The sequence below is a fragment of the Eleginops maclovinus genome, chromosome 4 (genome assembly GCF_036324505.1).
Source record: "Eleginops maclovinus isolate JMC-PN-2008 ecotype Puerto Natales chromosome 4, JC_Emac_rtc_rv5, whole genome shotgun sequence".
Lineage (NCBI taxonomy): Eukaryota > Metazoa > Chordata > Actinopteri > Perciformes > Eleginopidae > Eleginops > Eleginops maclovinus.
Genome location: NC_086352.1, coordinates 26783749 through 26802243, shown reverse-complemented (window position 1 = coordinate 26802243; position 18495 = coordinate 26783749). Strand labels below are relative to the sequence as shown.

At 38.3% G+C, this 18495-nt stretch overlaps 2 protein-coding genes across 2 annotated transcripts in view; one reads left to right on the top strand and one right to left on the bottom strand.

Moving 5' to 3' along the window:
* Positions 1-18495, top strand: part of LOC134863739 (protein kinase C-binding protein NELL1-like) — a 210527-nt gene that overhangs the window by 104569 nt on the left and 87463 nt on the right. The gene's annotated exons all lie outside the window — the stretch shown is intronic.
* Positions 1983-8016, bottom strand: LOC134863740 (piggyBac transposable element-derived protein 4). The gene is made up of 2 exons (XM_063882395.1): positions 7825-8016; positions 1983-6006 (listed from the first exon to the last, which is right to left on the bottom strand). The coding sequence occupies exons 1-2, from the start codon at positions 7944-7946 to the stop codon at positions 4059-4061; spliced, it is 2070 nt and encodes a 689-aa protein (XP_063738465.1). The 5' UTR covers positions 7947-8016; the 3' UTR covers positions 1983-4058.

Genomic DNA, 18495 nt, shown 5'->3' with positions numbered 1-18495 from the left:
TGGAAGAGATCAAACTCCATGAAGCTTTAACTATTGGGTTTCATTGCCACTACTGACAAATATCTGTTATGTAGAAAAAGACAGCCAATATTTCCAAATGCACAACCAATTTCAAACAGCAACAGTGTGATTCAACACTCAAGCAGGGTTTTCCTGACGCTTCTGCTTTTTATACTGACATGAGTTTGAGATCCGCGCTTGCAGAATTGCTCCCGTGTTAATGCAAATCTGTGGATGTGATTGACTGTAGGCTAACCGGTCTTCTTATCTGCAGACACAGGATATATAATCACAGACGGATGCTCACATCACATTGCCCCACCTTAGAGGCCGCTCTGTCCGCAAAGCCTCTGTGAAAGGAGCTATCAGGCTATTAATCACAGCTATACGCAGCACCACAGCTGTTCCCTGGCTCTTAGTGCACGTGTGCACATACTACTTCCATCACACCAGAGAAGGATAAGTTAAATGGTCACTCAGACTTCTTTTATTTCATGTATCATCCATGCTTAGTGTTGCGCAACCAAGTTTCCATTCTCTTTAATTTCTGGTGTTTTTCTTTAACTGAGCTATCAAGGGAAAAACACTATTTATCTTAATAGCGGACAGAATTTCAGGGGCAGCATTAACATATGCAGGGCATTCTGCTGCTGGAGTAATTTAGCTTTGAGTTTACGTATGTACATTCAGTTCATTACTATTGACAATATCCCAGCTCAGGCCCTGATTTTGAGAAGCCCTGCCATGAGTGCTTTATTATCATATTCATTCAACCTGTAGTTAACCTTGCTGCAGTGTTACCACTAAATAATATAGCTGTTGCTTCTGACCTGGTCAGTCTCAAATTACTTGGGAATTGTTACAGTATATCAAAGCTTGGGTAATTTGTCGACTAATCTATTTATTGTTTGACTGTAAAAAAAAAGATTAAAAATTAAAATGGCCCAATTATGCTATTTGTTTTTTTCCTTTCTATTGGCTAGCACTTCAACACATTGTACTCAAAGGCATACCAATAATATAGTGTCTCTAAGCAGCTTACAAATAATAACAGAGCCGGGTGAAGCATGAGGCAGTATGAGAAAAATAAGGCAGTTTTTGTACATTAGAGTATGTAAACATGTCACAGTAGTGGCACAAAATACAAATATGAACCTGTGTCCTTCTATACTGTTTTAAATCCTGTTAAACTGAATATCTTTGGATTGACCAAACAAGGTTTTTAAATGATCTTCAGAAACTGTTTAAATGTTGTTGGTTTTTTTTTGCTATTTAATAGATTCACCAATAAAATAATTGAAAAGGAAAATAATCTGCAGTAGCAATGCTGATGTTTATAGCTAATGGAAGTCTTCCCAAATGCAGCTGTGCACATGCAAATGTGTGTTATTCAGTGACATTTTACGTCAACTATTACTTTAAAATATATATTGACATTTATTGAAAGAAATAAGCACTGCATCATAAAGCTTCTTAAAGAACAATCAGTTGGATATCTGACTTTTTTATATGTTATATTTCTGTCCTGGAATACCGTGAGTGTGACAAGGAGTTTCTGTGTGTTCCCTGTCAGAGTAAAGTAACATTGAGAATTCCCAGTGTGACCCATTAACTGACTGACACATCAGCTGTGTTTATTAAAGTGTGGATTGATTTGCATGATAGTGAACACGATTTGCAGCTGGCAGATTGTATTTACTTACATCTCTTCCTCTTTAAAGGTCTAAATAGAAAGATTGAGAGCAGCTTAGTTCTCACCTTTACGCATGTGTGAATACTTTAAATTAGTGCTGTAAACATCACAAAAACACGTTTAAGTTAACAAATTAAAATAATGACTGTATTTTTTGTATGATAATAAAAAAAGCTTGTTTATCTTTTGCAAATGTAATCTACCAAAAATAAAGAGTATATTTAACTATTTATCAACCTCCACCCACCTCCACCACAATGGAATGAACATACTGAGTACAGCTCCCATTTAAAAGTTTATTTTTTACAGAAACACAGACAAAGGCTATTCCAAATCCTTCCTACCCACAAACACGTACAGTACATACAGCATTCAAAAGAGTATTGTAAAAAAAAAGAAAGACGTTTATCAACAGAAGAGGCACTTTGAAATAACTTTGGAAGAGTTGGAGAAGTATTGAAGATTGTGACCGAGGTAAAAGTCGTTCATTGTACAGTACAGAATGCTTTCATACTCTGCTATTGTTGCAGAGAACTCTTTACATATTCACAAACAATTGTACAATTTAGATGCATGTAAAAGTATTGGTGTCATTTCTGTGAAGTAGGGTAGGGCAACATCTGGTATCGATCCGATACCAAGTACATAGAGGCCAGTATTGCCGACACCAATACTTTTTACTTAGAAAAACAGCTAATCTACTTTTGGAAAGGGGACAGCAATGTGTCATCAATATGCACATTTTAATGAAAATTAAGTTCTCTTTAGGGTGGGTTTTCAGGTGTTTGTACATGTGTGGTGTTGCCACAGTATCTTGTTTTTTTTCTGCAAACATCGCAGCTTGCAGTGTTTTGATCTGCAAATAAATAAAACCAAACAGTGCTCCTCTTCCTCTCTGCCATCATGCAGCCATCAGTGCACTGCTGGGTCAAGTGACTCCATGGCAGCAACACTCACAGTATAACCAGGGGAGGGGCAGAGGGAGATGAGCGGTGTTTGCACATGCACAATCAGTATGATATAAAGGAAGAAGTGTACTGAAACTTAAGTATCGATCTCATGGCGCAAGTATTGATCGATAATGATACCAATGCTGGTATCGATACATCGATATTTTAGATCGATCTGCCCACCACTACTGTGAAGTCAGGTAGACTTGATGAGGTAACAAAACAGCATGCTTGTAAGTACAAAAGTTCAGCTTTATATGCTGTTTTTTGTATATATCTGAGCCTCAGTAATACCAATACGAAGCGAAGAAACCTTTTGAAAAAAGTGTACTCCAGTGTATAACTGTATCTGCAATACTGATGAGTCCACAACTTCAGTGACAATATATTGGTAGTAAGAAATGAACATGAGGAGGCAATAGTTATTGAACAACAAACCAAACTGCTGAGGTAGAGCTGTACCAAAACCTGGAGAAGTAACAGCAGCATAACAAATGACTCATGTTCACATCAACAAAGATCTTAACCAGGAAAAATGTCGTTTTTGTTAAACAAATGCACATGTAAACATTTTAACTGTCTTCCATTGATTCTTGAAATGACTCTAAACGAACTTCCCAAATTAAAGATTAGATAATGATCTTGTTAACAGATAACAAAAAAGACAACATGAGGTATTGATGTTCATAAGGGAAGCACAATATGTGTTGTTTTTTTCTGTTGATAATCATCAATATTCCACAGCTGTGACATAACCAAATCTAAGGGATATTGTTAACATTAGATAATTTCGCCATTATCTTCTGACATCTTGTTGTCTCTATCACACATCTCTAATGTTCACAGCAGTGTTCCAGGCAGTGGTACATAGATGTCTATCTGTTCATGATGCTGGGAGATTTCTTTTCAATTGTGTGTTTTCTTTTTAATGCTTTACGGTTGCTACTCCGAGATGGCTGTTTTCCAGACGGTGACATGTTGCAGCTATACATTTCTGTTATTTTTAAGAGTTTCTGAGACCGTTTGATATATTTAAATGTGTAAGGAGTAATGACTGGAACAGATACTAGAGCCGTGGGAGTACTTTAATTTTGACAGTTAATTTTGCCAGTAAAAATTGATGTGTAGAATAATCCTTTTAGTAGAGTGTCTTCCAGTTCATTGAGCACACTTTTAAGGCCATTATTCTAGTTCCTTAAGTTTGGTACTTAGAGACCATTTGCATAGGCCTTTTTAAGTACTCAGTGTAATCATGGTAACAAAAACGTATGGGGTAGCATAAGGCAGTTGACATTTCATCAGTTTTTGTAATCAAAGGAACATGTTTATCTAAAACTTGTAAAAATTGGCTAATTATGTCCCCCTGCCTATCATAGGGCCCTCTATACGCACTATATCCAAATCAGTTTTGTCACTTACACACAAATACCATTGCTTCTGTGCCATTCACTATAACAGTTCCTTAACGTAGTGAAACAAAGTGTTTTTTGACATGTGCTGCAATAGACTGGCGACTTTCTCTTGCAGACCACGCACGCCCTTCTGCCAGCTGTGGCCCGATACCTGGGGGCCACATTGGTCATTTGCTCAACAAAGTAAGCTGGCAGGTGACCTACACCTGGAGCAGCTGGCTTAGCCGATGGGCACGGAGGTGTATTGGCCGGTACATTGGATGGAGAAGCAGGAGGCACTTTGAAAGGAGAGGCAGGCAACATAAAGTTTTGTGGGCCTGACCGTGTTGGAGTTGACCCAACCTCAGCCAGGGACACAATCAGTTGTTCCCTGAAGTTTTTCTGCGTCAACATGCGCCGATTCTGCAGTTTGCATATTCCTTTGTGCAAGATGAAGGCATTCACGGTGGCTATGTCCACAAAATGATAAAAAAGAGTCTTGTACCATTTGTGGGTTTTATGGAGGACATTGTAGTAGCTAATGAGGGCATCTGACAAGTCAACACCCCCCATGTGCTTGTTGTAATCTTTGATGCAGCCTGGGACGGGCACTTCTTTCAGTGTCCACTGTCCATCGGCGTCTTTCACTTTCCGCTTCACCATTTCATTGCTGTAAGCCTTGTGTAAAGTAGAACACATTGTAACCTCCCGGGTGTCTAACCACTTCACAAACAGCAACCGTCCTTTCCTGATCCACCGGAGAGTTCCTCTTGGTGTTTTCTCAGGCATGGCATTCCTTTTCGTTCTAGGGTACCCTGCTACATTAGAGCGAAGCGTGCCACAAGACCAGATTTTTTTCTGAAGGAGGTCAAGGGAAAGAGTTGGACTAGTGTAAAAGTTGTCCATGTATAGCTTGTATCCTTTACCCAGAAAGGGGATTTTTAGCAGTCTCATCACAGCGTCATAGCTTACCCCCTTCCCTGAGGACATGCTTTCTCTTCCCACATAAACAAAAAAGTTTAAGGTGTAGCCACACGATGAATCTGCTAAAACAAAAAGCTTAAAGCCCCATTTTGTAGGCTTGTTTTTGATGTACTGCTTAAATCCGATTCTTGCTTTGCTTGCCACCATCCTTTCATCTATGGAGATATGCTGGTGGGGATGAAAGAAAGTGTAGCAGGCCTCCAAAATCTGCCCATAGAGTGGCTTTATCTTGCAAAGCCGGTCATACCCTGATGTCCCTTTCTTCTGTTCATTGGCCGCTTCTACTGCAGGATCGTTCATGTGTAGGCTGCGGGAGATGGCTAGAAAGCGTCTGGAGGACATGACAGAAGCAGGAAATGGTAAGCTAAACAGCTTAGATCCTCGCCAGAACTCTCTCAGAGTTTTAAGAGGTACAATACCCATGTAGAGGACAAGGCAGATAAAGGAGTACATATCGGCTGATGTGACAGGCACCCAGCTTTCCTTATGGCCTTGGTATTTCTTTTTCCCGTAGATATTGGTGTTTTTTACCAGAGTTTTGATTACTGTCGTAGAGAAGAACAGCTGAAACAGTTCGAGTGGCGTGTAGTTAGCTGTTCTGTTCAGCTGCGGTCCTACATCTCTGTCAGGTCTGAACCGTGGCTGAAGAGGCTCAACATCTTCCTCATCAATGTTACACCACCGATCTCCATCGACCTCATCCTCTTCCTCTCTCACAACCTTTTTTTCTACTGGCTTACTGCTCTTGTTTTTCCCCCGTGGAGAGGATAATGTCTTGCCACTGTTTGGGGTAGAGGTATTTTTTTTGGGTGTAGATGCATAGTGTTGCTTCTTTCTGCATGGACTCTTTTCATGCTTCCGAGAGGGGGATTTCAGGGGTGATGACACCGGTGAAGCAGAAACAGAGCGGCAGCGCTTCCTGGAAACTCTTCTCTTAGGTTTACTATCCCACTCCTCGTCTGAACTGTCCTCATCACTGAAGTCATCCCTGTAAATAAAATAAAAGTAAATATTATTAAGGTTATATCTATAAAAAAGGGAATTAAAGGTCAAAACCATGAATGTTATATGATGTGATCACAATAGTGGCTATACTAACAATATTATATTGCTACCACTTTAGAAATGTTGATAGGGATTGGGACTATTTCCACCATTTGATTTGTCATCTGTTTCATCTGTAGCTTAGCCCAAAACACTTCATCTGGTAATTTTATTTGATGGACAGTTATATTAATTCTACAGATGGATTACTACATTATATGTACATGTATCAATATCATTCCAAAATGGTTTTAATGTTGCCTAAATTGAGGCAGGAAAAGACAAGGTATTACAGTTGTTTTCAGTTGCTAACACACTAAAATCTCACATAAAGCATAATTATTTAAACTTACACTCAAAGAGCAAAACCTGAGCTCAAATCTTCAAAACAAATACTCAGCGCTGCACCCAATTTGCAATTCAACTTGTCACTTTTTGCGAAACACTGCACACATGTATCTAAGTAAGACACAGGAATCTGAGATATTCACTTGTTTTCCATTTTCAAAACACTGCTATGAAAAATGCTACACACATGAACCAATTAACAAATACACTGCCAAATGGCCATAAACACTCAACTGCTTTATTGATGACTCATAAATCAGGATGTAAGCACTAGAAAAAGACTCCAGTTCAGATCTTTTTATTTATCGATAGCAGCAAGAGGAAGAGGTAGCGAGGATGAATTGAAGTCATTGAAGAGTTATTTGCAGCATAATGGTTGGAGCTGTATGACAGTCAGGCCTCTAGGTGCATGCTTCTTCTGCAGGTTGATGAGGTGATGTGGCCAGACCCAGTTGGTGGTAAAATGCAGAGTATTTTTCTTTCCAATGTGTTTTGTAAAAATATGTTTTATATTTATTTTCCATCAAAGTTTTCCCTTCTATTTACAGTATTTAACAGAGGCAGCATTGTGGTTTACACACCTGTAACTATGAGTTTTGCATGAATGTTGCACTGGTTCGTTTTGGAGAAAAATAAAAGTATAACAACAGTATTATGTAGTTTTGGCTGCAGTGCTTCTGTGTTTTGCACTTTGGGTGTGTGGTTTTGTGAATTGTGATTAGTGTTTTTAGAAAATTTGGCCCGTTTTCAAAAATGTGTTTTATCAATTAGAAAAAAAAAGCTGTAATGTAGACTTGCTGTTATAAATGTGTATTTTCAAGTCCAAGCTGAGATGAAATTGAGTCATCATCAGGATTTTTTTTTTCTTCTAAATCTTACAAAGCTCGTCCAGAGCTACACATGATACATTTATTTCACAGGCTTAGTTGTGCTGAACATAATATGTATTGTAAAGCCCTTTTAGCTTTTGTCATATTATGTTGACACAGCATTTTCTTCATCAAATATGCAGTAGCCTATGGACAGGTTAAACAGCGGCCGTGTGCACGCCCCGTTACGTGCACGAGCTTGTCACAACAGTTAAACGCTTTGCTTAAAACGTGTTTGAACTCAAAATTAAAACAACACCAGAAGCTGCGGGTTTGCATGTTCAACGAGGCCTTCTCGTAAGGCTCTCTGATGAGGCTGCTGTTTATTTGTACACATCGCTGTTTTGTAACAGGGTAACAGCAGCATGTGCATAGTACTAGTAGCTGCATGTGCACGAGGAGCAGGACAAGTGCAACATTCATCCTATGTATACTTTCATTCTATCTGCATGCGTGATCAGTCAGACCCCACCACACGTAGCCGACTCATATGTAGTTTAGTAGCGGGGCTTGTGTGTTGAGAAGCTCCGGGTGTCTGTACTCACTGAACGGATCCTCGGGCCAGCCCCCCCGGAACATATTCCTCGTCGTCCAAACTGCTTTCGCTCTCAGAGTCCATATCCGAGTGGGGCTCTTCCAATTCATCCTCAGACTCAGACAGAAACATCTCTTTACTTCGACGAGTTAAATGGCGTTTCCTCTGGAGAACGTTTTAAGCGGAGTAGTTTTCCTTCCAGGGACCGGCCTGCCATTCATTGATTACGCCCCCTTCATCAACACAATAAGAGGGGACTTCTTTTACGCGGGTGTCTATGGCCCGACAGGATATCCCGGCCAACAAGTACCATATATGGCAGGGTCGACACGTTCATTGGCTAAAAGTGAATAGTTCTCACGGTGAAGGTTTAACGCTTGGTGTGACTAGCTGCCAATAAATGGCACAATCCTGGGATGATAGTTTTCACACTGGCCCCATAACAGAAGAGCAGTTCAAAGAAAATGACTTTGATAGCTCTTATCCACAAAAACAATAGAAGCTAAACATTCCAGCACACATCAACTGCTGGTTTAATATTATATATATTTATATATAATAATAATAATAATAATAATAATAATAATAATAATAATAATAATAATAATAATAATAATAATAATAATAATAATAAAAATAAAAGGTCAAAGATCGCATAGCTGAGAGCTTTTATTCCTCCTTTGGTGATTAAGGTGGGTCGATTAAAAAAAGTCAGGAGGAAAACAGTTTGTGTGAGCTGTGTTACTTCGGGTAACATGACAAAATGTTCTTTTAATAACATGACAAAATGTTCTTTTGTCATGTACAAACTATAATGACTTAAGAGACTTAATGTTCCATAAAATGTCGTGTCTAAAGCATGACATTCGTATACTCACAAACTGTAATGGTTGTATGATTTTGATGGGTTTAAGTATTCCAAAGTGTCGTCTTAAAAGCATGTAAATAAAGCAAGATAGATTGTTTAATTAGCCTTAACTTTATTTCATAAATTTCATAAATGTATTTTTCAGTACAACAGTGCATAGTAAATGTTTGAGTGACTAATTCAAAAATGATGTTATAATTAAAAATGAGTTGATTATGAGGGAGGCTTCAGTTGTGTTTCTATTTATTTGTGTTAAATATCAGCGCTGTATTCCAGTCCTGGCTTGATTTTATTTTAATGTGTATTTTACCCGGTGAGCTTAGGGCATAACTACACAATAATAAATAATAATAATTTTTAAAAAACATGTAATTATTCCTTTATTCCCTCAACACATACTAATAATAGTAAATGCAATGTCTTAACAATGAAACAAATGTGCCTTTCTTTCTTTGTTTGTTTCTTATGGTCATGGGGCAACTGCATTGGTTTCAAAAAGAGAGCTGACTGTAGAAGTATATGAGAATGATACTACCATTCACTGGATTTATTATCCCCATCAACATTTCTTTGTTAGTGTATGGTCAGAATCAAGACCACAGCACGATGTTCATTTTGTAAACAATAGGTTCCATTTAGAATAAAATTCATGTAAAGGAAGCAAATGCTTTGGTTTGTGGCTAGCCTGTAATTGACAGTTTGCTACCACAGTAACGTCCAGTTTTGATCTTGTCCTTGTTTTCTCCTTACATTTTATGAGGTCGATTTTGAGTTCTTAAACGTTGATTGTAACATTTTTGTTCCCTCAAAATGTATTTTTTTTTTATATTTGGTTCTTTGTTCTATCATCTCGGGTCACGTTTGGGTTAAAAAAACAAGTTTTTCCCAACCAATATGCAAACCTCGAGACTTCAAGTCCACAAACCAATGATTGACATCACATTAACTATATGTCAACATGCTATATGTAATCTATGTGTTTAAAACATGCGGTGGACAAAATATGCGAGTTAGCATATTTAAAATTAATCAGTGAACAGATTAGTTGCAGTAAAAATGTATTGGGGCTATAGCTTTAAAAAACTGACCCACTTTGTTTGCACTCTGTTTACAATGATGTTTAAACGTGGTTATGAAATTGACCCATTTAACAAATAATTGACTTAAAATGATAATGATTTACAGTATATATTTGTCTTTTTTAGGGGGGAATAGGGACCTTCTCCTGTCAATCGCTGTATCGATTCTAGAGAAATTTTTGTTTAAATCATTCCACATTTGGTTACATTTAGTGCATGTCATGTCCATCAGTGGGCTTTCATAGTGAACCATAGCAGTATTAGCATTCAGAAGCCCACACTGCTTGGACTATGTGATTCAATAATCATCTACCAGTTGTAATGTAGTTTCAATGTATTTCTTGTACAAATGAGTAGTTGTTTTTTTATAACCTTATTAAGGGCAAAGCTTGGTGAGTAAATATTTCATGTGTAAGTGCAGAAGCCCTTTATCTTATGCAATGTCTTTTCAAGATATGTGGGCAGAACATCTTTCAATGTGTTTGAAAGTGCAGAGCTCTCAAAACTGTTCAGTTATTCAGAGTGAGTCTGACCAGTGACCTTGCTTCCCCTTCCCCAATGAAAATCAGAGACAGTAGTGTTTGCTATAGGGAAGGGGCTACATTAAGTCCCACTCACTCGTTATAACCTTAGTTCTTGACACAGCGTGGAATAGATGTTTGGCAAAGCCCAAATTATGCTGAATTGTAATCATGTAGAGAGCTCAAGTAAAGGGGGTTATGAGGTGCGTAGATGAATGTGACTTCAAGGTCCACTGAAGCTTCTGCTCAACTGAAGAGAAAACAATAATAATCTCAGTTTCATCCACACAGATCTGATGCCACCTTATTTACATTAACACAGACAACAAACTATGTTTCCTACATTCCAGTTGACATGATGACTACCACTTGTGTAACTGCTAATAATCCCATAACGCAAGTGGTTGGAAACCAGTGTTCATGTTGCATTTTCTTATGAATATATATTTTTAATTGGTTTAAAATGTGCTATATATCGGATGGAAATTGAACGAAATATTTTGTAAGCCTCATCTGCTCTTCTAAAACATAAATAAATTATCCACAAACCTCACTGGACATTTATAACTACTTTCTATAAAATAAATACTTCATAATTGAAATAAATGCAGTAGGAATAAAGCTCAGTCTGTGGGAGATGTTGGTTTGTGATTTACTTACTATTTAGGATAAAAATGCATGATCCAGGTTACTTCCCTAGTACTTTCTTCCTCAACATCATCATTTCACCGCACAACAAAATATGGAAGCCGCATACATCTTTCTGTTTACAGCCACAGTCGTGAAGTCATGAATTATTCAGCCTGTCATAGCTGTGATTTGAATTCGGGAAAGTTCAAAGGTCTCGCTTTAGTTACATTTCAACCATGTCCCAAGATGCCGCACAAGTGACTCATAATTTATTTATTTGTTCAAATTTGTTTCAATCCTGCTGTGCCCAGGAGAGCAGCAGTTTCTTTCAGGTAAAAACACCAGTAGCATGAGCTAAGTGTATCCAGTAGGTTTACAGTATATACTGCAGCATTAGGGTGTGAAATTGTTGAATCCAAATCAGTCTGGATTTTGACATAGTTCTCATTACCTGTTCTTGATCTTATTTTCAGTGTAATGAAGTTGTTAAGTGTGTTTTTTTTTTACTCGCAGTGATTTGGATGGAACACCATGTTCCCAGAAATGGTGCTCTTTAAAAAAAAAACTGATAAAACCTGGTAACCTGATGAAATATGTTAGAAGATGGAGTACTTCAAGACCAGTCGGGGTGGAGCAGGAAAGATGCTTTGCACATTTTAGAACCCCAAGTTGACCTTTTAATGTGTCAATGTGTGAATGTGTGTAACATGCTTTAGCAAAACTGCTCCCAATAATTGGATCAAGGATAAAACAATGCTCCCTGCTGCTGAGTAAAGTCATTTAAGTGGTAGTTGTAGCCACCAGGCCTCCAAATGATGCATGTTATGGATGTCTCCTCTGTGTGCTGCTCTTTCAGCCTGGTTGACATAATTGTGTGTGTGTGTGTGTGTGTGTGTGTGTGTGTGTGTGTGTGTGTGTGTGTGTGTGTGTGTGTGTGTGTGTGTGTGTGTGTGTGTGTGTGTGTGTGTGTGTGTGTGTGTGTGTGTGTGTGTGTGTGTGTGTGTGTGTGTGTGTGTGCGAGCGAGCGAGTGCGTGAGAGTGAAGGAGGGGTTGATGATGGTCACGTGTTCTCTGTGGGAGTCCAAGCCACCGCTGCCTCTCTGAGCTGTGGATGTAATCACTGTTCTGGAAGTGAAAATTCTGTTCATTTTCTAAACAAATTAAGGGGTAAATGAATTTCAACTCTTGCATGGAAAGGAAACTCCCTCAACTGACAACTCTGTAGAAAAGATGAAATATTGTTGCAGAAAATCTAATGGTTTCTTCGAAAAAGGTGTGCTTGGGAACATAAACCATTGGAAGAGATGTCAACGACAACCCAGAAGTCATTAAGCTGTAAAACACGGTGGCATTGACTTTTCAGATATTTGGATGGATGCAACATTGTGGTAGTGTGTCTTGTTTGCAAAGGCAACATGATTGTTCATAATTTGCAAATGCTCTGATTTGCACTTTAGGCTGGTTCGGCCTCTTCTCTAAATCAATGGAAGATGAGTCTTTACACTACTTTAGCTCAAATGAAGTAACATAGACTCTCGCCATAATTTTGTGTTAAAGCACATTGAAGATTGCATTTAAAGACAACTTTAACTGACACTCTTCTCATGAGAAAAGGGAAAGATAGCAATAGTGAGGTTTTTAACTGCCAACTAAAAACTAAGTTTCCATTTACCTGGAAAAAACTGGTTGTGCAACCTATGTCATTCAGCTGTCAGAAACAAAGCTAAGTAATGTGAAGTTGTCACACTTTTTTTAGGGAGGGGATTAGGTGCCTAGACAAGAAACTGTGATTTCAACTCCGATATGAGCACTGTTGGGTTGCAATTACTTTCCTAGCAACATTCAACATGCTCAATGCTCAACGGTCATTTTCCCATTAAGTCTGGCATCATCTTTCACTTTTTTGCAGGGTATATGGAACTCGAGATAGATAGATAGAGATCAGTTTTGAATAAATGAACCACCAGATGGAAAGACAGAGGAGTAGAAGAAGAGAGCGGAATGATTGTGATCTCCTCATGATGTACCCTTGAGCTATGTGGAACACAAATGGCGTGCATTGCCCTCAACGTGCCAGCAGCGTTTTATAACTGTTTCCTTAGATGAAATATAAATGGTACATAATGCATGTTGCATCAATGTGGATGCATTCCCCTGTTGTTTTCAACTGCTGTGTAAATACCTGACAGGAAACAGTCAACCTTGTGCGAGTTTCAGACCGTGGTGAAGCCATCTCAAGCCTCTAAAACTTTCATGACCCTGCTGTATGTTTATGGACAAGAGAGTGAGATAAAGGGTAAAAAGAGAGGCCGAGAGATAAGTAAAGAATGGGACACGAGTGTTGTTCTTTAGCATCCATCATCTTTCAGCAACATTCACATGCTGTTGGAGGAAACAACTCCCCTGACACAGCGCAGCGCTGATGTTTACTGAGATCGCCATAAAAACTAAAGGAGAATGAATGATTTAGACCACTGCAGCAAAGTCTGCAGCATCTGCTGCTCTCCAAGCTCCCAAGGATTTCTGCTCTCACAGCCGCCTCGCTTTCCGCTCATCTACACCTCCATCTTTATTTCATTCTACTCCCTTTTTCCATTTGCTTCACATTTTACCAAGGAAGTCTTCGCACCCCCTACTCTCAGCACGCTATGCTCACACTGCCACCTCATGCAGCACACCTTTGTATTCCTCTGATGCCTGCTGCTCCCTTATCTGTAATTAACAAGTTAACTCATTTAACTTTTCCTGTAGATGTTCTCATAATGTAGTTGAGTAGTTTTCACAGCTAAACAACTAATTAACCTCTGGGGACTAATAAAGTTCCATTTGATGTTTCGAGTGTGTGTGATTCTTGGTTGTGTTTACGCTGTTTTAGTTTCCTTTGTTAGTGCCTACATTGCTATATTGCAAACTAACCAGGAGATCTAGCTTTGTGTCTGCCCAAGATACCGTATTAGCTGGCCAGTTAAGACCATGGAATATGACAATAGACAAAAACACATTTGACCCAAAAACATTATTTTAAATGTTTTGTCAATTATGGTTTAATGGTTTGACTTCAATAAACCAATGTTGTGTTTTTGTTGTTGCAAAAACCTTACTCCTAAAGGGACATTCTGTCTTTAAAATATTCTCATACATCTTGTCGGTGTTACCCTTATGAGCCCCAGCATTTTAAACGTCAGCCAACAATTTGAGCCTGAGATTTTAACCCACTGCATCTCTACACAGTTGCTCTCCTTCCTTTTTTGTTGGTTTATTTTCCCTAATAAAAAATGATGTCTTTGAAAAGCTTAAAGCCAACTATTATGTATTGAAGCAACATATTAGGAAAAATAAAATGATGTGAATTTTGAAAATCGTCTGATATGTTATCCAAAAAGACAATTACAAGACAACTCAAAAGAACGTTTGATCATTTGTTCACAATAAAATAATATATCCAATAGCATACAAACTTTGTAAAAACAAGACATTTTGACCTTTACATTCCAAACGTTTGTGCCTTTTTAATTAACTAAAACTGTGACATTTTCAAATCCACTCAAAAACAATCAGCCCTCCAGTGAATATTCTGTCAATTTATTAGACATTAATTGAATGACATTTAGCAAGCAGAGGGATCATAATAAAGGAACATAACGTAAACATGACATCCAATTCATTGCCTGATGGCTGACAGTAATCATTTTCTTATGCGACTGAAAATGAATTATGTTTCCTTCTCCTTTACCGTCAAAATCAAGCAGCATTTAACTCGCTGTGAATAAAGCTTTTCTGAAAGATGTCGCAGTGAGATAGTGATTGAATGTGATGACACTTTCAAAGGAAACGGCCATGGAGCTCACATAAATGTTTTCAGCCTGGATTTAAAAGTAGTAAGAGTTGCAGCGGACCTGCAGGGTTCTGGGAGTTTGTTCCAGATATTTGGAGCGTAATAACTGAACGCTGCTTCTCCTTGTTTAGTTCTGACTCTGGGGAAGGAAAGCTGACCCGTCCCAGAAGACCTGAGAGTTGTGGATGGTTCATAATGTAGCAGGAGATCAGAAATGTATTTTGGGCAGCAGCATAACTTTGAAATCAATTCTTTGACAGACAGGAAGCCAGTGTAAAGACTTCAGAACTGGAGTGATTTGATCCACTCTCTTAGTGTTAGTGAGGACTCGAACAGCAGCGTTCTGAATCAGCTGCAGCTTTCTAATAGATTTCTTATTGAGACCTGTAAAGACACCATTACAGTAGTCCAGTCTACTGAAGATAAAAGCATGGACAAGTTTTTATAGATCCTGCTGTGATATTAGTCCTTTAATCCTAGATGTGCTTTTAAGGTGATAGTAGGCAGACTTAGTAACTGTTTTAATGACTGTTGAAATTCAGGTCAGAGTCCATGACTGCACCTAGATTTCTGGCGTTATCTGTTGTTTTGAACATTGCCGACTGAAGCTCAGCGCTGACTTTTTGTCGTTCCTTTTTTGGTATTCCAGCTCAGGTTTCCACAACCCGCCTGTAAAAGGGCAGCTTTTACTGTGAAGGGAACTAAGTGAGGTCCATGACATCTTTGTAGATCATTAACATGCACTTGGGGAAACCCCTGAAAAGCCATAATAGGGCCTCTTTCAAATGGTATCAATATGTAACATATATTAAAATGACTGTTAGGATGGAGCCGAAACAACACCAATATATACAAATATGATAATAAATAAGGATAATTTAGCCAAAAAAACGGAATGCCAAATCCTTTAGTGTTTTTTTTATTAATTTTCCAAAAATAAGCTATTCGACAATTGGCAAAAATATCAGAGAATTGATTGGCTATTTACCACAATCCATAACTAACTCAAACACATTGAGACTCATTCATGAACTTTTTGTTTGTTTGCTATAGGAAACAAGAATGACATTGTCTGTATGAGAACAAAACAGATTGTGTTTTCAGTATAGCTGCTGGTATCACAGTGGGGAGACTCTTGAGTTGTTACTTCTACATTATGATTGAGAACTCAGATGGGAGGTACTTGTGTGTGTGTTGAAAGGAAAGTGTTGAAATGTTTTTTTGGATGCATTTCGACTTAGATTTTTTAAATATCTTATCCGCCCAAGATGCTTACATTTAAACAACCAGCTTCTCTAACAAATCTCCTCTTTTTCATGTAGATATAGACACTCTTGGCATCAACACATTTGGGAAAAGAGAGAACAAAGAACATCTCAAAATAGCATGTGATATAGATACATCAGTGACTTGAGTATCATATTCCTGAGTCTAGAGCTGAATCTGATCAACCTGCAATCCCTTCATCTGTCCTGTAGAGTGTGATCGCTAATTGTGCGTGTAACCACATTTCCTGAAGATCTGATTAACAGGGGTCATTGTTTGAAGAAACAGATGGTGCCCTTTGTGCTGCAGCATCTCTGAAAAACTACAGGGGAGGAACATGGCTTCTGACTAAACAAGTGCACCAGCTGTATGCAGAGCTTCTGCGCAGGCTTTGCTGTCCTGGAGAGTAACGGCCCTCATTATCCAACAATGTTAAGGGGAATGTCGGTTGCCATAGCATTTACAAATCACCCAGTGCAAAAATGGGCAGGCATGTACATTGAGAGTAATGTGAAAGGCACACTGCAGTGTATAATAATACTTTGTTCTTCAAGATGTTTTTGTTTGTGTCATATATGCATGTTTATACACTTTACACAACTTTCCATGGATTAGTTGGTGTTGTCTTCATTTAAAACCAAGATCAGAAAGTCAGTAGTCAGTCTTCATCATTTATGCATCATATATTGATGGGTTTGTCTTTGTTAATTTGCTTTCTGCTTTTAATTTTAGTTCTACTCTGTTGTTCCCCTAAAGACTTCCTGTTGCTGTATTACCTCTGCTGTGTTATTTTCATTTCCTGATAATGAGCAAGTGTCATGTCGACACACTTTCTGATTTGAAGACAATGACAACATGAAATTACGGTGGTTCACAGAGGAAAGGAAGCTGTGATGTGTTTCTTTTTTTTCTTCTTTTTTAGTCAAGCAGAAAGCTTTAGGAAAAAAATGTGGCAACATGTTCAAAATTGTTTCCTCTTTGATCTGTCGATGTTCTGGTGCTCTGACACTCTCAGAGAGGTCGACAGGGGACAGGTGCCAGTTTCATGACCCAGTAAAATCATGCGGAATCATCTGTGGGAAGGAAACGAAGGTAAAGGGGGAGTAATCTGCGTTTGGCTAAGGGAACAATAATAACTTGCATCAGTATACAATAATGTGATTGACATATTCATTGATGATCCTAATGAGGAGCTGTCAGGGCTAAAAAAGATGTAAAGAGACTAATTATCTCTTAATGAGCCGTTTAATAAGGAGGATATATTAACCTTATAACAATGGAAATCATGGCTGCAGTTTATATCCGAGATCTTATGCGTATCAGGTTATAAACCCTAGATTGTATATTTGTCCCTACTTTAACAGAAAAGTTTATGGCATAGTCCACCTTAATAGCAGTTATTCATATTGGATTGCATTTTGAATGTCCTCGTTTTTGTCTCCAGCCTTTAGTGCAAACATATGTAGTACATAAAGTATTTTATTGGCAAGGTAGGATGTAAGATGAAGCTGTGAATATCTGACTGATAATCGAGACCTGGTTCTACATCCCATCTTAAACCTCCCATTAATGTTTGGTTTCTTATTTTTTTATATCCATATTTTTACACTGCTAAAGGCGTTGACTTATAAGAACCATGTAGATAAAACTGAGTTAGTAGTGTCAAAAGATGTTTCGATAGTATTAAGTATCATTTTGTGTGTTGGTTCACCTGATACATTTCCTTTTTTTGATTTCCTTTTGGTATTAGCATATTTGTAAATTACAGCTACAGTTTAAATAATGCGTTTGGTGTTGTGCTGTTATCAGGAAGTGCACTCTACATTATATAAGATGAAGTCGTTTGCCTTATGATTAATCTCCACCACAGACAGTCGTGCCAAATTACTCCAGTTCCTGTTTGCACCAAATAACTTACCAACTGGAGTGTTTTCTAAATGAAAAAGCCACACATTACGCTCATATTATTTCATTCTACCAGTACTTCTGTGATATCTTATCTCTTCAAATTGACTGAATGTAAACCCTGATATTTTAGTCCAAAAATCCGTCAATTGTGTGCTTGCTTTCCTCCGAATGTATTTTTTTTTTGTGTGTGTGAATTTGCAATGAGTAGAACTTGAGGAAGGATACAGCGCTGACTGATAAGAGACAAAAAGAAAGGCTTTTAAGAGTGAGGGATTTGGAGAGATTGATGAGATCACGTACGTGGCTGAGAGAAATGGAGTGAGAGTAGTGAGCTATAAAGATAGCAGCATGCATTAAATTCAGTCAGGGGGAGGCTGTTGTCGGGTGTTTCATCTGGAAACAATGAAGCTGGTCTAAATGAGGCTTCAGGCTGAGGTGGGAACCTCCTGCGATCAATAATGTGTCTGGTAGGTCCGCGTCTGGCAAGGGACAGATTTAAGGAGAATGCAGTGCTCCCCTCCACTGGGAGGTGTTTAATCCTTAGAGATGTAGCATCAAAGTCCAAAAGACCATT

Coding starts and splice junctions, on each gene's coding strand:
- LOC134863740 (XM_063882395.1), bottom strand. CDS start 7,946: ATGTTTCTGTCTGAGTCTGAGGATGAATTGGAAGAGCCCCACTCGGAT. Junction 6,007..7,824: donor CTGGCCCGAGGATCCGTTCA/GTGAGTACAGAC, acceptor TTTTATTTACAG/GGATGACTTCAGTGATGAGG.